Raw genomic sequence first — 18,286 nt, forward strand, 5'->3', positions numbered from 1 at the left:
AATAATGCCTTTGACTCATAGGACAAACAGAGGCATTGAACTTCAAAAGAGGCATGTAATTGGAGGCAAGTTCCAGATACAGAGAACGTACATATTTTGTGCATTGACTTAATAATGTTTTGTCATTACAAACCACCTTATGCCTTTTATATTCCTTAAAAATTTGAACACAAATACAGCAAAATATATGTTGCACCCTTAAACACATGCTCTTGTTCATTTGTGTTGTTGCATGTAATAGAAATGCAAGGAAAGGAAATAGAGAAAATGTTTTATTCTAAATGTGCACCTCTTAGGTGACAAACACATTTTTTAAAAGAGAACATTATCTCCATAGCTTCCTGGTGACCATACTGAAATACAAGTCGCTGAAAAATGTATCTTCTTTAATCTGGTATAAATATAAATGTAAATTGCTGTTAAGACAAATGGAGTTATGAGAAATTAGTATTTTACTGATATTTAATAATTGGCATTATGTGAGACCTGGTTCCCAAGGCAGTGAATATAAACATGACTGTTTTGGGATGTTGCATTGTATAGTCTGGTAAGAAGTTTTCCAACATTTCAGAGGTGCTTACTGCCTCCATGAGTCATCCTGATGATGGAAACAGTAAGGACCTCAGAAACTGTAGTACACTTCTACCAGACTCGACCAGACACAGTGCAACATCCCTGAAGACAGCCATCTTCAGTTGGCATTACGGTTTCATTTTATCAGTGCCATTGCAAGTAATAAGAATAATATCTTCTGCTCCTCCATTCAGTAACTAAATATAATTTGTAGGGTTTTTAACTGCAATTTTATACACACTTACATTACAATAGTGTGTATTCTGAGTTGTGTATCTGTGATTGTAATGATGATGTTCCTGATAATAAATAATTTTGTTGGTTTTTTTTCAGAATGGAATATTGTTAAGAAATTAAAAATTGTCCAAGATAAATGTTTTTGTATGATTTTCGTATTGAGAGTAAGATATAAATTAAACAGCACTGCAGGGCCATTGTAAATTGACTATGAATGATGATTTAGAACATAAATCTTGATATAAATGTACTCCAGTAACCAACATTATCCATCTGACTATTACATGCAATATTGTGATGTCACATATCATTCAACATGATTTTATGACATTGATACATGGAGTGAAATAGTCCATGAAACTTTTTAATTTATGTTATTTAATATAAAGTTTAGTGGCAGTAAAGAATGTTCAAGTTAAGTAAAGGACAGGAAATTTCTTGATCGCATTACCAGTAGTTTCTCAAGGGATTTGCTCCATTGAGTCACTTCATTAGTTATTAAAATGAAGGAAATTCATAACTTATAATACTGTGTCATTTAGTCATGCTCGTTTTGTTTTCAGTAGGTTTGCTTCAGAATATCTTCATATTCTTCCACTACTTTGCTTGTAGAAATGTTGTGGCACTTGCAGGATTACATATGTATCAATGTTTCGTGAAACTTACGGACTTCATGCACCTTTCCTTTCTGTCTTTCAGGAGTGCCTGCCAGTTGCTTCAGCTATGATGATAAGAGGCACTAAAATTTTATAGACTATTGAATAGTGAGACTATCTTGGGAATAATACTGTTGATAAAAATTAGTGAACAGGGGACATGGTATAGTGTTAAGGCACCGATCTTCCATGTAGAGTGGATTTTTTTCCACACGCCTTCCCCTTTTATTAGGAGCCAGGGTATCTTTGTCAGTATAGTGTCTGACTGCAGACTGGATGGCTGAAGTCTGATCCCTCTTAGGGACAGAGGATTTTTTTAAGCATCTGCATCCAGATTGGCTGTGGAGCCCACCCAATCTCCTGTTCAATGGGTACTAGGCATTTCTTCCCCAAGGCAAAGCATGGCCAGGGCATGATAGTGGCAGCTCACCCACATGCAGTGCCAAGGTCAACAATGAAAAAGAACTATAACTCTTCCACCCTGCCAAGCACGGCCATGGAGTATAATGTGTCAACTTTACAGCTTTACTTTTCCCATTTCCTTACAGAGTCAGAACTCTTTTAATATGAGTAATGCTAAATTCCCACTGTAGTTTAAATCCCAGGTTTAGATATAGGTTCCATCTACAAACAATTTTCATCATTACCGTTTTTCTATATTTGGGAGAAAAATGTTTTATTTATTTTTAATTTATTGAACAGTACTTTAAGTGGCTCAGATAATGTAATGTTCAATGATAGGATGATTAGTGAATAATGAATTGGGAAGGATGTTTAAGAAAGCTATTGTGGCCTGAGTACTGTATGGAATTTGCATGGTGGGAATGGGGAATACCACAAAAAACTTCAGTCAATATAGGCAGTCTTTTGGCTGAGATTTTAACCCAGGACCTCCCAAATATGAAGCAGAAGTCCTACGCATTAAGCTGCAACATTCAATTGCTCATATCTAAAAATATGGTTGCTTGCCTACCTTCACCTTAGAATGGTTAACAGAAGCGAAGATGGGTAATACCAAATCCAGAGACATGGGATGTAAAAAAAATTAGTGGACTAGGAGTCAGATGGGCCATGTTGGGGTTTTATAAATACATGTTTCAAAGTGTGATGATTGAATGGAATAATATATCCAAGTGTAGAAAAGCCTCCAAAGGTTTTAAATGAGTCTTACTTCATAATGTAATATAAAGTTACTCATTTTTGTGCCAAGTTAGCTCTGAAAGGAAAGGAACGGATTTGTTCAGTCATGTTGGAACTGTGTGCTGTTACAATCAAAAGACTGAACTAATCAGGAGTCATGTTGCTGACCTGATACACAATCTGTGTCATTGTATTAGATTTCAAGTTCTCACAGCAAAGATGTTGATGTTGTTCTTCTGGATTGTAATACTGTGTCAAATCATAGGTAGTTAGCAAGTCTTGGAGAAACATACTGTTTCAGTCTTTAATAACTGGGAATAGTATTTTTTACCAAAATGTTTGTAACTACCTACAAGTCAATATGGTGTTACAACTCAAAACAACTGAACAGTTTGTATCATTATTTGTCATACCAACAGCTGAAATTTATTGTTTTATGGATTGAATGTAATAACTACATATATCTTTGCAGAATGAAAAGTTTATGATAAAGGAAATTGGAAAATTATAGAGACAAACAAAGTAGCAATAGTGAATGTTTAATGTGATTACAGGCCTCAAGAGGATTCAACATATGCTGGTTATCACCTTGCCTATGAAGTCAAAAAACTCATGTATGCTTTCCATACAAGCTCTCTCTATTCAATAGAAAACTTCTTTTAGTAATCTGTTAGCTGAAAATGCTCTCTCTGTCTTTGTGCGGCATTATCTCTGTTTGTTACCTGTCTGTCTCTGTGGCTGTAGATCTTTCTGTTTGCTGGCTTGCTTGCCCGGTGGCAGTCTGCTGGCTGCCACAGTAGTTTTACTAGAATGTGCATGTAAATATATATATATATATATATATATATGTGTGTGGTTGATTCTCTTTGTTATTTACTTTTGTCTGTGTGGCTTTGTGATATGAGAAAAGCTGATTCCAGCCTTCAGAATTTTAAAAACCTAAGTTATCTTGGCTTACTGACACCTTTTATAGGAAATATAATCTAATACACGGTGTTGTCATGTTCAAATGTAGCATTAAAATGTGTTTGCCAAGTTAAGATGAGCAGAATTATAAACTTAGCTGGGCCTTGTTATTTCATTGGGGTTTGTTTGGTAGTACTTAAACAGCTGCTGACTCTGTCTTGATCTCTCTCAAAGATGTGAATACGTACAAAGATTACTAAATACTTCTGTAAGAATGTTTTGGATAGTGATGAAAAGTACACTTCGCCTGTTCTTTTATTTTGTCTATGTGTTGTTAAGGTATTTTAAGTTTGCCTTGAAGACAACATTTTTTATGAAAATATGATACCTTAATATTATTTATTATGTTTTAAAAATGATAATAAATAATTATTATGTCAGAAGGACTTCAGTATTTTCACACGTATTCCTCATCTAATGGACTGCATCTGTCATAAGTTACTGTTTACATCAAGGCTATGATTTCTTTAGTTCTGTAGCTTGCAACTGCATATGAAATTTTGTTGGTCCTCTCTCAATAGGATCTTATCGTCATTGCATGTTCTCCTGATGTGTGTGAAGGTGGCTGAAGTTTTGAAGATACCCTGAAGTACAATTGTCAATACAATATTAAACACAAGTATCTAGCTTGAACTTTGCACAGTAACTGTTGTATCTAATATCTTACGAAATCATTAAAATAAATGTGACAAGTCACATTCATCTGTATCACATTATGACTTGCAATGGTGTACCCATTTATTTGCATATTAAGAAAAAGCATGTGACCTCAGGGAACTAGAGACAATAGAGTCTGATCAATAATAATCAAGAAATAATTGTCTTTATTAGGTCTACTTAAAGAACTAAAGTCTATTGAACTTTATAATATTAGCCATCTAAATTGCATTCCTTAAGAATATTATTTCATTTTAATTATGTTTTATTTTTGTTTTTAAAGTACAAATAATATAGCCCCATACATGTGTATAATTTGTGACACACCCTGAGAATCACTTAAATTTATTTCCATCATGGCTGATACACTAATGTGGCTATTTTACATGATCCAGAAATTTTTTTGCAAGAAAGTATGGGGATGGGTGATACAGATTTGAATGAGGAATTAAGAATAATTTAACTGTGGATTGCAGTCTGTGAGGTCAGAGTTTTCAGTTTAAAGTATATATTTACTGAAAATTAAATATTCAGACACTTGTTACTTTGATCAGCTACATTTACAGTTGCTGATAAACAAAATGTTAACAGTTTTGATTACTTTTTAGACTGAGTCTTTCCTTCATGGAATTAGAATATTTTGTACAGTGGAATTGTAATTATGATTGGAGATACATTCTATTATGTGATAAGCATGATAAGAATTTATAGTAACCTTTATTCCATTTTACAGTATTTACCTCAATGATTTGGTTATAAATCAAAGTTATTTTCCAGCTTTCTATGTAATAAATTCAGAGTATTACATTTACTTTACAAGTTCTTTTCTATACAATTTTTAGTTTATAACACATGCAGTTTGATTGAATTTACAAGATATGTTCTTGTTCATACAAACGTGAATAATATGATCAAAATAATAGTAGACTAGACATGTGATCCTAATGGAGTTTGAGACCTTTAATGGATGATAAATCCAAGAAGTCACCACATGCTGGTTAGTTTCTGCTTTTTGATATGGATGGAATGTTTTAATCTGTCCATCCACACATATGTCATTCTTAAAGTTACAATACAATATAACTGCATGTTTTTTATATTCATTTATAATATTATTCAAAGACTGAAAGTTGATTGTAAACTTTTTAAGTTTCCGGTATTTATTTATTTGAACAACATTTACTGCATAATCATGGATTCATTCTGAATATGATCATATACAGATATTAAAAATGTCAGCTTTCAGCAGCTGAATTTTGCAGCTAAAAGGAAAGTCTCTGTTGATCTCATCTATGAAGTTCTCATCTATATTACTGCTTATTCGAAAGAAGAAAAGTTGCTCATCTTCATACTTCCTTCCTGAAAAAGGAAGATTTCTGGTGTGATTCAAGCCAGATTTCTCTGTAGTAGATATAGGGATGTTTGTCTTCTGATATAAGTCTGAAAAAATCCATATTACCTTCAGAGTAAGTCATATATCACTAATTGTATCTTTAACAGTTTGAGTGATATTCGCTATACCTTCTCACCCCAAATAATTGTGTGCAAATTGATTTCAGTGTGTATTATTCAGGGCTCGATTATTTATTCATTAAGGAATTAAAAATTTGCTGTTGTAGTAAATTGTAGACTATGTATAAGCCTTCTTTTGAGTTTGATTGCACTGATCTAGTTACAATAGTGCATTATTTCAGCTTTCAGAGGTAAGCTGTGTCTGTCGTTACTGTAGTCTTTTAACAAGTGATATGATATTTCTTAAATTATCAAAACTTTCCTTTTAATATGTTGTAGTAGATCAAGTCTCCTTCATTATGTACTTTCCTTATGAGTTGTTCATTAACCACACTAAAAGCAAGTATATACATTGTCTAAACACAAATATGCTGGTTTCTAATGTGCACATACTGAAGGGAATGCAAAGCGATGAAAGCTGGGGCGGAAGCAATTCTACTATACTTAACAACAGGAAATGCATGTCATTGAAGCTGACACATCATGACAGCAATCATAGTATTGTTATTTTTGTTTTGTTGCCTGACTCCACTGCACCTCATTCACTCTCACTTCTGAGCTACTGCCACCTGTTGCCAATTGCTCTTACTGCTGTTCTTTGCTCTTTCTGCTGATGCTGTTCTGTGCTTCTATACTGCATTTGTCATTTCTTCAGACCTTCCAGACACAAACATTTTCATTAACACTTGTGTTCCTACATGGGAGATATACAGATATTATATGGAATCTGAATAACACATTGAGATTTTAATAATTGTTTTCATCAGTTGTCATTTTTATTGAGAGTTGATCATTTTAGCAAAGAACACAATCTTATGCAAGTTCTGATAACCATGACATATGAATATTGATTTACAAAATTTATCACAATATTTTAGAGTTCTTATTTATTGTAACAAATATGGTTTATTTAGTTTTTGCAGGATGTTAAAGCATCAATCTATACAGTTTAGCAAAATTAGCAATATTTTAATTTAGGTTAACTGTAGGATTTATTGCAGGACTTTAACACCTATTAACTACAATGCAAATATAAAAGAATAGCACTTCATTAAAAACAACCATAATTGTGTTTTGCACTAAAATATTGTAGCAGCTGTTCATCTCAAATGGCATAACTGATGCAAAATAGAATTTCACGTGTGAGTCTCTTGTGTACTGGCCTATGATGTGAGACATCCATCCCTTTGATTCAACACTTTCCCACAGAAGTACAAGAAAACAAAAGAATAGTAACTTTTTATGTGATGATAGACTGACCCACTGCCCTTCAACCCCTAAAAATGTGCACGGTCAGGTGACTTCATGTTTTGAATCAATTATTCTAAAAACCGTTGAATGTGAAAGTGTTCATGTATGTCAGTTTATAATTTTTATTTTAACTTGTTTATTTTTTTAGTGCTGCGAATGATTTTTTCCAGCTCTATATAATACTAATAATAAAATAACTTGTTTTAGACTAATGGTTTACATGTATAAAATAAGAACTATGCGTTCATCCAGTAATATATTGTACACTGTCAGCACATAAATGAATGCATAACTTCTAGGTAATGTTTTTACATTTAAAAATTTAAATTTTGGTTTGCCTGTCATTACAAAACTTCAATCTTGAACGGAACAGCATTTGAGAAACACCAATCTATAGAATTATTGAGATTATTTTTATTGCGATTACACTGTTTATTTGTAAAAAGCTGGTGATTTGTTTATAATACAGCAGAATTTTAAATGTTTGCTTCCAGTTGCTGAATATTTTTTAGCTAGTAAATTGACAATTAAAAGTAATATTCTAGGCCATCAGAACTTGTTCTATTTGTGGCAATATCAATACTGTGCTTTATTAGGAATGACAACAAACAAAAGTTGTAAATTCATTATGAAACTGGTGTCTTTCTTTTTAACCTAAGAATGAATGAAGAGCCATCTTAAAAACATAATTTTTTAAGGCTTTTGAAAAGAACTTTCAGCAGATGATGGATAAAGTCCGAAACAAAGAAATTGCTAATATATTTTTCATTTTGTGTACTTATGGAAAATGTGGTTGTGAAATAACCAAACAGTGATTATAAAATGGCACTGTCATGAAACCACTAAATAAAGGGAACATTTTTTAAGTTATCTGTTACATATCATAAAGCCATATGAAGTTATTTTGTAAAATGTGCAGATTGTTTGCAGTTGCTGATGTACATTTTAATATATATATCAAAGTCAAGTCAGCCCATGTATTACTGAAAAAGTTGTCCAAGTTATTTAATCCTTTTGTGCAATTTAAGTGCACTTTATGTATATACTAGCTGGGTTTTTAATTTAAGTGACGTATAAAGGTTAACAGTTTACTGTCTGAATTTGTCTGTTGAAATTTACTGGAACTGTTTTGTAAGGTGCTGGAAAGTGTTAAACCACAGGCTTCATAAATTGAAGTGACTTGCCGCATATTAGGTAATTTTTCAGGCAGTGAAATTATATATAAGATTTGAGGTTTTCACAGCAGTGAGTATGAAGATTTCTGTCTTCTGGGTTGTTGCGCCGTGTAGTCTGGTCGACGTTAACCAACGTTTCAGAGGTCATACTGCCTCCATCATCAGGGCGATTAGTATGAAGATTTCCGTCTTCTGGGTTGTTGCGCTGTGTAGTCTGGTCGATGTTAACCAACGTTTCAGGGGTCATACTGCCTCCATCATCAGGCGATGAAGATTTCTGTCTTCTGGGTTGTTGCGCTGTGTAGTCTGGTCGATGTTAACCAACGTTTCAGATGTCATACTGCCTCCGTCATCAGGGTGATTCATCGCCCTGATGACAGAGGCAGTATGACCTCTGAAACGTTGGTTAGCATCGACCAGACTACACGGCGCAACAACTCAGAAGACAGAAATCTTCAATGAAATTATAGACCCTGTCTTCAGTAATAGTTGTAGCTCGTACTGAAGCATTTTACAAGTTTACTGGCTTCTACCACCTCTGGAAACTTTTCTAATAAAACATGTGGACATATTGTTTTACGTAGTGAACAATATTTTGTTCTGGCATTGATATTTTCACGGAGATCACTTTTCATTGTGTCATTTTTAGGTGTACTATGTCAGTTACTTTTATGATGAGGATGGAGACAGCAGGTTCCTACAAAACTTTGGTTGTTTTCGATTCTGAATGTTTTTAATTTTGTTTGGTATGGTGCTTTCCCCATAAAATGACACAATGAACTTATCTCTTCAAATTTCTCAGTCATAGTCTTACAAATTTCTAGTTACGTGTAGAGTGTCAGCTGTGAATATTGCCATTTGTAGTGACAGCACATTTGAATGACTGTTATGCTTCAGAAATTTACATTTTAATTTCAGTTATGAAAGATATGTATTTTATCAACCAGTTTAAATATTATACTAATCTTAATGTTTTAGGTGCATGTAAGGACAACTGAAACAATCCTCCGGTACTCATATAAGAAATAATTAATAATGTACTATTAGTTTGATATAGGTATTGGGGTAATATAGGGTAGTAGTAAGTGTTTGTTAAAATAAGTTTATTACAAATAATACTGGCCTTCCTGTAGGCTGTTTGGCAGCTTCCATTTGGCAGATTTAGATGTTGGTCCCTTGAAGGTAGTGTGCTTGTGTAGTTTTGTCAAGGTTTCAATAGGATGCAAATTCTGTGAAAAACAGAATCTGCACCAGTGTTTCTTTTGGAGGCTTAACACTCTAAACATTATCCCTCTCCCTACTTAAGGTTGTATTATATTTGGTGTTCCTTTTCCTGTATGTGTTTTATCTAAATATTTGTTGGTGTAATTTGTGAATGTATTTGTTAAGACTCAGTGCATTCAAAGTCATTAACAAAATCATTTCTTTTACTTTCTCAGCTATTTGACTGATACTTATCTGACCCATATAAAATATTTCTATTTGATTGTCTATGTTTCTGAGTTAAATAAATTTGTTTGTATTTGGTGTACAATAAATTACATGTGTACACACACTGCCAAATGACACTCATTGCAGACTTAATCAACATAGAAAATGTATACTCTTTTTTTTATGGTGGGAAAATACATTATACAGGAACTCACTGTAATAAATATTTTATTATGAGAGCTTCAGTAATGTGTGAAGTAGTAGTACATGTCTTTTATAATTATTGAGGAAGAACACACAGTGATAGTGAACTTGGAATTCCTGTTTGATAACAAGCAATGTCTTAGTATAGGACATCACACTTTCCTAGAATGACAAAATTTCTTTTGATGTCATTTTAACTTTATGCTAATAATTACATAGTTTTTCCTTGCTCTGATTTCCAAATTATGAGGATGCTTACATCTCATATGTGCTTAATCCTTTCATTGATGAAGTGTGGGGAAAAGTATTCCTTGAGAAGATAAAGTAAATATTCTGCCATAAAGCAAGCAGTGTTGGAATTATGGTTGAATTTAAATAATTTTGTTAACTTGCTATCAGCTTTATTACATTCAGTAACTTTTAACTTGTATTAAATGAATTGTAGTGATTGATGAGACACGGATGAGGTCAGATAAGTATATCTCAAATAAAAGTGCCTGTTGGTACAACAAATAGAATGTTTTCTTATTAACAGCACAAATCACGTGCATGCTGTGTGAAGGATTTGATGATATAACATTTATCATAAAAAATTTCTTATAATGTTCTTAAATATAAATGTTACAGCACAATTTAAGTGTGAGTGTAAAATCTGCAGAACTTGTTTGTAGGTGGTATCCATCAACACTATTACCTTAGTATTTGTAACAGAACTTACCCATTGATAACAAGTGGACAAAAGATGGTTCATTTCATTATTAATATTTTAAGACTGTGATTGAAAGATGTCAGATAAAATTCAGAATTGTTCACTAAGCAAAAGACTACATGAGTAAAGGATTGTGAATTTTCCACCCAAATTTTCATCCACATAAATGCGTATAATAAATGAACATTCTGTGTGTAATATTCATACTCGCTCAGCAGTGTCTAACATAGCTTGATGTATCTCTCAATCAATCAGTCAGTCAGTCAAAAAACTTTCACAGAAGCTGCAGCAGTAATCCTATTCACTTTATATGCAGTGCAGTGATTTGCCATCAAGCCTTTGCAGACAGTAGTGTTCATTGTGTTGTTCTCAAGTATAGTTGTCAGGTGCAATGTACATTCATTTACTATAAGGCAGTGTCTAATGGGCAGTGAATTGATCTGTTGCAGGCCAACATCTCGAGGGTCGGGTGGAAATAACATGAACAACAATGGAGGTTTGCAAGTGGGCATAGCAGATGATCAGGCCAAGGACTTTGACTTTGAGAAGACAGAGATGAAGTATGACTCAACAGGAATGTTTCACTGGGGTCCCGCAAAGAACCTTGAAGAATGCATACTGGTAAGCTGGAAGCTGGTGACGTCACAATATTTTATAAGAAACGTTGTCTCTTTTATTCAATACCTGATAGTGATCTGTCATTGAATGTTGCAGTGTAGTGGTAAGTATTGTTGCTTATTATTTGGAAGGTCCTAGATTCAAGTATTGGCTTGAAGGCAAGATCAGGAATTTCATTTTGGTTTCTTTGCTTTCCTTTATCTTACTAAGTCTGTCCAGGTAAACACTGAAAGCCTCAAAATAGGTCTGGTCACTACAAAGTCTCTTAGTTCAGACTTTGTGCTGCTGGGTATTTTGCTCAGTGTGCAAAAGTGGAAGTGATGAATTTGAATCTCACAGTTTTGCAGGTTAGTCTAAAACAGGGTTCCACATTTTGCTACCATTTTGTATGTCAGTCCATATTCTAATTGTAAGTATGACACTGTGAATTTAGATTCGGTGTCTATGTTAATTTATGTTTGAATGCAGGATCGAAATCAGGCGGCTATGACAGTACTGAATGGTCACGTAGTGGTGTGCCTCTTTGCGGATCCAGATTCTCCACTCATAGGTCTTCGGAATCTAGTGATGCCCCTACGAGCTTCTAACTTTCATTATCATGAACTGAAACACGTGGTGATAGTGGGTTCAGTGGACTACATTCGTCGTGAGTGGAAGATGCTGCAGAACCTTCCTAAGATTTCAGTCCTCAATGTGAGTAGTGAGGGATTCAGTAGGAACCTGTTCATGGGGTGGCCAGTTGTATAACTTATTGCCACTGTTGTGAACAAGGGTTGAACAAATCCTACATGCTGCATAAACATGGAATTGTTTTAGAGACCGTCTCTATCTCCATCTTCAGAGGTTTTTAGAAATGATGGAGACTAATTCCTTGCTGACATGATGATTCACCCAAGGAGGCTTGATTTCATTCAGTCACAGTGAAAGATTCTAATAACATTTCAGTGAACTTTGGTTTTTCAGTTTAGTTTTTGTCTTTTGAATATTTCAGGGCAATATCTCATGCAAGCATGTTATTTTAGGTAGTGTCAAAAGTGTTTGGTTTACAGTTCCTTTGAGGAAAATGATTTTAATAGCTTTGTCAACATTCTTTATCTGATGAACTTACCTAGGGAAATTTAAGATGACATATTGAAAGGACGATGTATACATGAAAATAGGTTATGAGAATTATGTTGTGGATCATGTAGTGATTCAGCTACTACAAGAATTGTGGAGATCTTAGCTTCCATGGGTTATTCTTACATTGGTACTGGGTGTTTAGAATGAAATCATTTATATTAGAATTTCATTAAATAATTCTGTAAAGAAACAAAGGGATTTACTTGAGCTTCTTATACATACCATCTAAAGTTTAGAGAGTGTCAGTTACATGTGGCATTTATCGCTTCTATGTTTGTTGTGCTGGAAGCATTATTTTCATAATTTGTAATAATACTGTTATTTCCCAGGGTTCACCACTGAGTCGGGCAGATCTGCGGGCTGTGAATGTAAATCTCTGCGATATGTGTGTCATACTTTCAGCAAAGGTCCCAAGTAATGATGATCCAACGCTAGCAGATAAGGAAGCCATCCTTGCATCACTCAATATCAAGGCAATGACCTTTGATGACACCATTGGGGTTCTCAGTAAAAGTTAGTGTCATAATTCCAATTCTTAAAAATACTTAGTCATATTACAGCTTGAGCATTAGACCAGGTTTACAAATTTCATTTGGATAAATACAACACACTACATATTCTGCTGTTACTGCAAAGAATTGACTTAATATTAACTTTTATTATATGGTTGTATGAACTAAGGGGCTTCTAGCTGATCTTTAACTGCAGTGTTTAATGGTCTAGTGGTATGCTGCTACAGTGCACAGGAAGGCATAGCCAACTAAATTCCATATAAGGAGTGATAGTTGATAAATGTTAAAGAGAGATAACTATTTCTAAGCCTTTTTAGTGAAGGCTTAATGAGGAGACCACGTTTCTTCAGTTATATGCTTCATTAAGGAGTTGTGATTAAATCTGGTATGGAGAATCTAAACGAAAAGTAATGGTGTAACTTTCATTTTGGTCTGCATTGGTTTTGTAAGGGTATGAAAGGAATTTAGAAATGAAAGAAAATATTCCTGATTGAATTTAATTGGGATTTTGAGCTGATTCCTAAGTATGTAGTATATTATTTTACCTACTGAATAGTTGTGTCAATGACAGATTTTTATATGCAACAAATTAACTTGAAAAAATTACAAGGAATGTGTTAGGAAGATCAGTCTCCTATTCAAAACAAAAGTTCACACACTTGTATTAAATGTGTTTCTAACAATTCTGCCTCTTAAACTATTACTAATAAGGAGTGAACCCCAACAGAGGTATAACTAAAGTGCAAGTTGAGAGATGTGTTATATATGGGACTAGAATTCCACAGATATTGATAATTCCTTCATTACATGCATTTGCTGTTACATCTAACTTTTATGTTTACTTACCCTGTAATTTCATGTAGTATATTTATTAATCTGAAAATCTTTTTTTGGGTACTTGTATAGAGATTTGTCATGCCCTCAGCTGTTGCAGGAGAGCAGGACAATCTATCACCAGTTGGGAGTCCTATAGTACTGCAGCGTAGAGGTTCAGTGTATGGAGCCAATGTGCCTATGATCACAGGTATGTGAAATTATAGTTCATTTGAAGATGACTGTCTTCTGGGATGTTGTACTGTGTAGAACAATAACCCTGATGAATAAGGCAGTATGTACATCTGAAATGCTGGTCAATTTCCGCCAGATTATATTCCACAACACCCCAGAAGACATTCACCTTCATACTATTTGCTGTGAGAACCTCAAATCTTGTATAGTTTGTCTCGTACAAGTAGAATTTGATTATAAAATTTGTGCAAGTAAGAGACTGGCTAATGGAGGTGTAATACAAGTTCCTCACCTCATATTTCTTTATATTAGCCATCTAAAAGCAGATGCTAAGAATTTATGTTCCCCTGACTGTAAGTGAGGCTTTTGTTTATTAAGACTTGAAGCTGTGGTTACAACAGACATAGACACCATATACTGAAAACAGAGTTTATTATCACATATGCTTACCATATTTGTTGTGTGAAATACTGTTTTAATATTTATATTGTAAGGAATACCTCTTTTTCTGACCATCTCTTGGCTGTAACTTATAACTACAATGAACTGGAACTGATAAAAACAGAGGTCTGCAATTTCTGTGTGAGTTGTCAGATGCTAGTATAGATGGTCCATTGGAATGACAGAACAATAAACAAATATATTTTCTTATTGTATATTCTGAATTCATCACTAATAATACGAGAGCCTGCCCTCAGACATTTTATTATTATACATATATCTTTTCTGTTCATGCTGCAAAGCCACAGTATTCATTAAGTAAAGAATAAAATAAAATAAAATGAAGGGTCCCTTAATGAGAAGAAGGTTTCCCCATTATATAAATAGTCTATCCAGTTGACCATACAGTAACCAAACTTTAATGGTTGGCATATAGATCCTAATTGCAGGAAATGGATCTTAGGGATGCAGGTAGGTTTTGAGGATGAAACGGTATCAACAACTTGGCTCTGAATATACCCAGCGGCAGGCTTTAGTATTAGCAGAGTTGAATGTTAAAATTCTCTTACCAGTGTGTTGGTTACTTTGATAAACAATACAGGAAACTGTGATACAGGTGTTCTGTTTATTCAGAGTTGGTGAATGACAGCAATGTTCAGTTCTTGGATCAGGATGATGATGACGACCCAGATACAGAGCTGTACCTGACCCAGCCTTTTGCTTGTGGTACAGCATTTGCTGTCAGTGTGCTGGACTCACTCATGTCCACAGTAAGTCAATGGCGTACAGTATTTGGGGGATTTTTTTTTTTAAAGTTTTAAATGTGTATATCATACACCAAATTTTGTTACAGTGTTTGAGCAATCCATTAATTCTACATTGTGGTGCAATATGATTTTAAACAGCCCTCACTGTGGAGTGAAACTTTACACAAACCATTTGTTGAAGACTACGTGGTCACACTATTGGTTGTATGTATCAATGTAGATAAAACAATGAAAAATAGAAGCAAACTTTGTCAAAACATAATGTTATGGTTTCAGGCATCAGAACATGGTTATGTGTATTGTAATATTATGGTTTCTGGCATCAGAGTGTTAACATTGAATATTTTGACATATTAGAAATATGATGCCAGCCAAACTAATTATGCCTAATTAATGAAAGGTATTTCTTTATTTGTGGCAATGTGTGGGGCATATAGAAATGCTAAAAGTGGTACTGCATTATATTAGTGAAGTAATATGATTGTCTTGAATGCAGGATATTGATGTGCATACGTTTCTCTTATGTTTTAGACATATTTTAATCAGAATGCACTGACACTGATACGTTCATTAATCACTGGTGGAGCAACACCTGAGCTAGAACTAATTTTGGCAGAAGGGGCTGGACTCCGTGGGGGTTACAGGTATGTTCTGTTATGTTATAGTATCATATAATGTTCTAGTTTGATATTGATAGATATTCTAGGTTATGAAATGCTTCTAAATGTGGAGTTATATTTATTTTCAAATATTTATCAAAATATATGCTTGAAATTTACCACATTATTGTCAGTATCTTTAAAAATAAACCCCAATCGCTGGAATAATATGCTTAGAAATTTTGTTGATGGCCATTTTTTGAAAAGAAGTTTGTGACATCGGTGATATATGTCTAATTCTTCTTTATTATGGCCTATTACAGCTTCAGAATGTCGATTGTTTTCTTGGTCTGTGTGTGACACAAAATGTTTTCCTTGAATTGTACATATTCTGTCTTTGGTAATGTTTGATTTGCTGAATTTTTAGTGGAATAGTTTTAAGTATAATTTCGCCCAGATTTAAAGTATAAACGTGATTGAGCTTTGTGATGTGATAGTGATATTTTAATTCTGAGAATTTTGTTAATAAGTTAAAATTTAAATTTTATTAAAATCTGAAAATGTGATGAAAAGTGTAACAGCTTTCACATTTTTAAGATTAAGTCTTATAAATTGGAAGTGTTCTGAAATATATTTGTCTGATTTCAGAACATCGTTTAGAGTATTTTGTAGTCGGTGTATTTTTAACACTTTTGTGTAATGTTGACAGCACTGCAGATAGCTTGTCAAATCGTGACCGTTGTCGAGTGGGACAGATCTCACTATATGATGGACCACTGGCACAGTTTGGTGAGGCAGGAAAATATGGAGACCTGTTTGTTGCAGCCCTTAAGTCTTATGGCATGTTATGCATTGGTCTTTATAGGTAATTACCTCCTCTAGCCTAGTATTGTTTACATGCTTCAAGCAACACAGAAGTTCAGCAGGATCAGAGTAGGAAATTAATAACCTTCTGCAGATCCTGACTGTACACTGTTGTCATTTACTGCACCTTATTTAATGAACAATAATTAAATTACAAAACTGCAAAGTCCATTGAAATTAACTATAAACAAGGCTGTCCTACTGTATGCCACAGAGGCATTTGCGGGAGAGGGGGGAAATATAGCTCCTACACATTCATGACCTCAGGACTAGATGGGGGTGAACGGTCAGCATCATGCCCCAGCTGTACTTTACCCCCGGGAAAAGGACTCCCACTACCTATTAGATAGGTGACTGGGTAAGCCCCAGAGCTGGTCTGGATACAGAGACTAGAAGAAATATCCTTTGCTTCTACCAGCAGTCAGTAATAATATCATCTTGGCCATGCAAACAAGTGAGTGGTCACACCAGTGTTACTATTTATTATGAACTGTTGGAGGTAGCATTTGAAACCTTGTTTGGAGTTAAATGATGATAATATCTATACAAATTTTATACTAAATTTCTTTGTATTTAACAGTTGCAAATATGGTAATGCAGGAAAACTGTAAGGTTATACCTGGCAAATTTAACATACTTGGAATCTGTACTAGAGAAAATTATGCAGATGAGTAGAGTACTGAATTTTGTAATTATTAATTTTATTTATTGCTGGTCTGACTATTTATTTGAAGCATTTGAATGAAAGTATGTCATACTTTTTTTCAAGAGCTTGTTGTTCATTTGTATATTTGAGGCCCTCTAAATTGATAACTTTTCATATCTTACATAGCACAGTTTTTAAACATTTTATGTGTATAAAATTAATTTAATTGAAACTTTTGTTAAATCCATGATAATGAAATCTGGATTTGACTGTAAGTATTGAATTTATGGTTAAATTATTGTGCAGTGTAGAATATTTGCATATGCTCAGTTGCTTAATTTCTAATTAATTTATTTAATGTCTGATTATGCATTATGTTAATATGATTAAAGATCAGAGGAACATAATAATATTAAATGAATCCATGTATGACACTTGAATGAATTGAGTAAATTCTGCTATTTTAAAAGCATGTTTATATGTGAATGGCAAACACAGATTTTATTTTGTCAGATAAGCATGCTGAAGATTTTGTTGGCTTCATGCTGTGGCTGGCGTATGTTATTGCTTCTGTAGTCAATTCATACTTATGGTGTGTGCCATATATTGGCTTAGGTTTCGGGACACAAGTTCCTCTTGTGATGCCTCGTCGAAGCGGTACGTCATAACAAACCCTCCAGATGACTTCTCACTGCTGCCAACAGATCAGGTGAGCTACTCCTGTAATTATAATCTGTATACATCGGCATTTTAACATGTTGGATTGCCTTATAACAAAAGCACCTCCATTTTGTCTTTGCTTTTGTATGAATTAATCCTGTTTCTACATTATCTATTTCCCTATTGTATTTCTTGTTATCCTCACTTGATATTTATATCAAGTTGCTGGCCTCCTCAGAACTGTTTAATTTCATCTTTGATAATGTAAAAGAAATCACAAACTTCTCTTGTAGTACTGATCCTGTTTCTGAATAATGACAATGATGTGTTGCGTACATTTTGGAGATCCTTGCTGTTTCCATATTTAAGGTAAATTTCCTATTTGTTGTTTGTACCAGTACTTACAGTGCAGGTCCACAGGTCGTGGAAACTGCTCTGTTTTGTTTCTTTCTGCCAACCTGTACTGTAATATCAATATTGGCCATTGCTTTGTCACTTCTTTTTGTAGACAGAGGCAGTAAGGATCATCACAGTGTTG

The 18,286-nt window shown here is 34.0% G+C and overlaps 1 protein-coding gene across 9 annotated transcripts in view; it reads left to right on the forward strand.

The window, feature by feature from the left end:
* The window catches only part of slo (calcium-activated potassium channel slo), a 186,836-nt gene that overhangs the window by 161,518 nt on the left and 7,032 nt on the right, over window positions 1-18,286 (forward strand). For 4 of the 9 annotated variants that reach the window (XM_022065199.2, XM_087361032.1, XM_022065221.2 and 1 more), the window contains 8 exons: window positions 10,961-11,132; window positions 11,598-11,822; window positions 12,581-12,764; window positions 13,689-13,787; window positions 14,846-14,982; window positions 15,511-15,623; window positions 16,288-16,443; window positions 17,704-17,797. In XM_022065199.2, coding sequence (XP_021920891.1) covers window positions 10,961-11,132; window positions 11,598-11,822; window positions 12,581-12,764; window positions 13,689-13,787; window positions 14,846-14,982; window positions 15,511-15,623; window positions 16,288-16,443; window positions 17,704-17,797 — 1,180 coding nt within the window. Of the gene's footprint in view, window positions 1-3,160; window positions 3,221-10,960; window positions 11,133-11,597; window positions 11,823-12,580; window positions 12,765-13,688; window positions 13,788-14,845; window positions 14,983-15,510; window positions 15,624-16,287; window positions 16,448-17,696; window positions 17,798-18,286 lie in introns of those variants that run through there. The other 5 variants (XM_087361033.1, XM_087361028.1, XM_022065186.2 and 2 more) reach the window with 3 other exon arrangements.

Source organism: Zootermopsis nevadensis, unplaced genomic scaffold, assembly GCF_977971745.1.
Source record: "Zootermopsis nevadensis isolate Lab colony 2312 unplaced genomic scaffold, Znev_1.0 Znev_ptg000050l, whole genome shotgun sequence".
NCBI lineage: Eukaryota > Metazoa > Arthropoda > Insecta > Blattodea > Termopsidae > Zootermopsis > Zootermopsis nevadensis.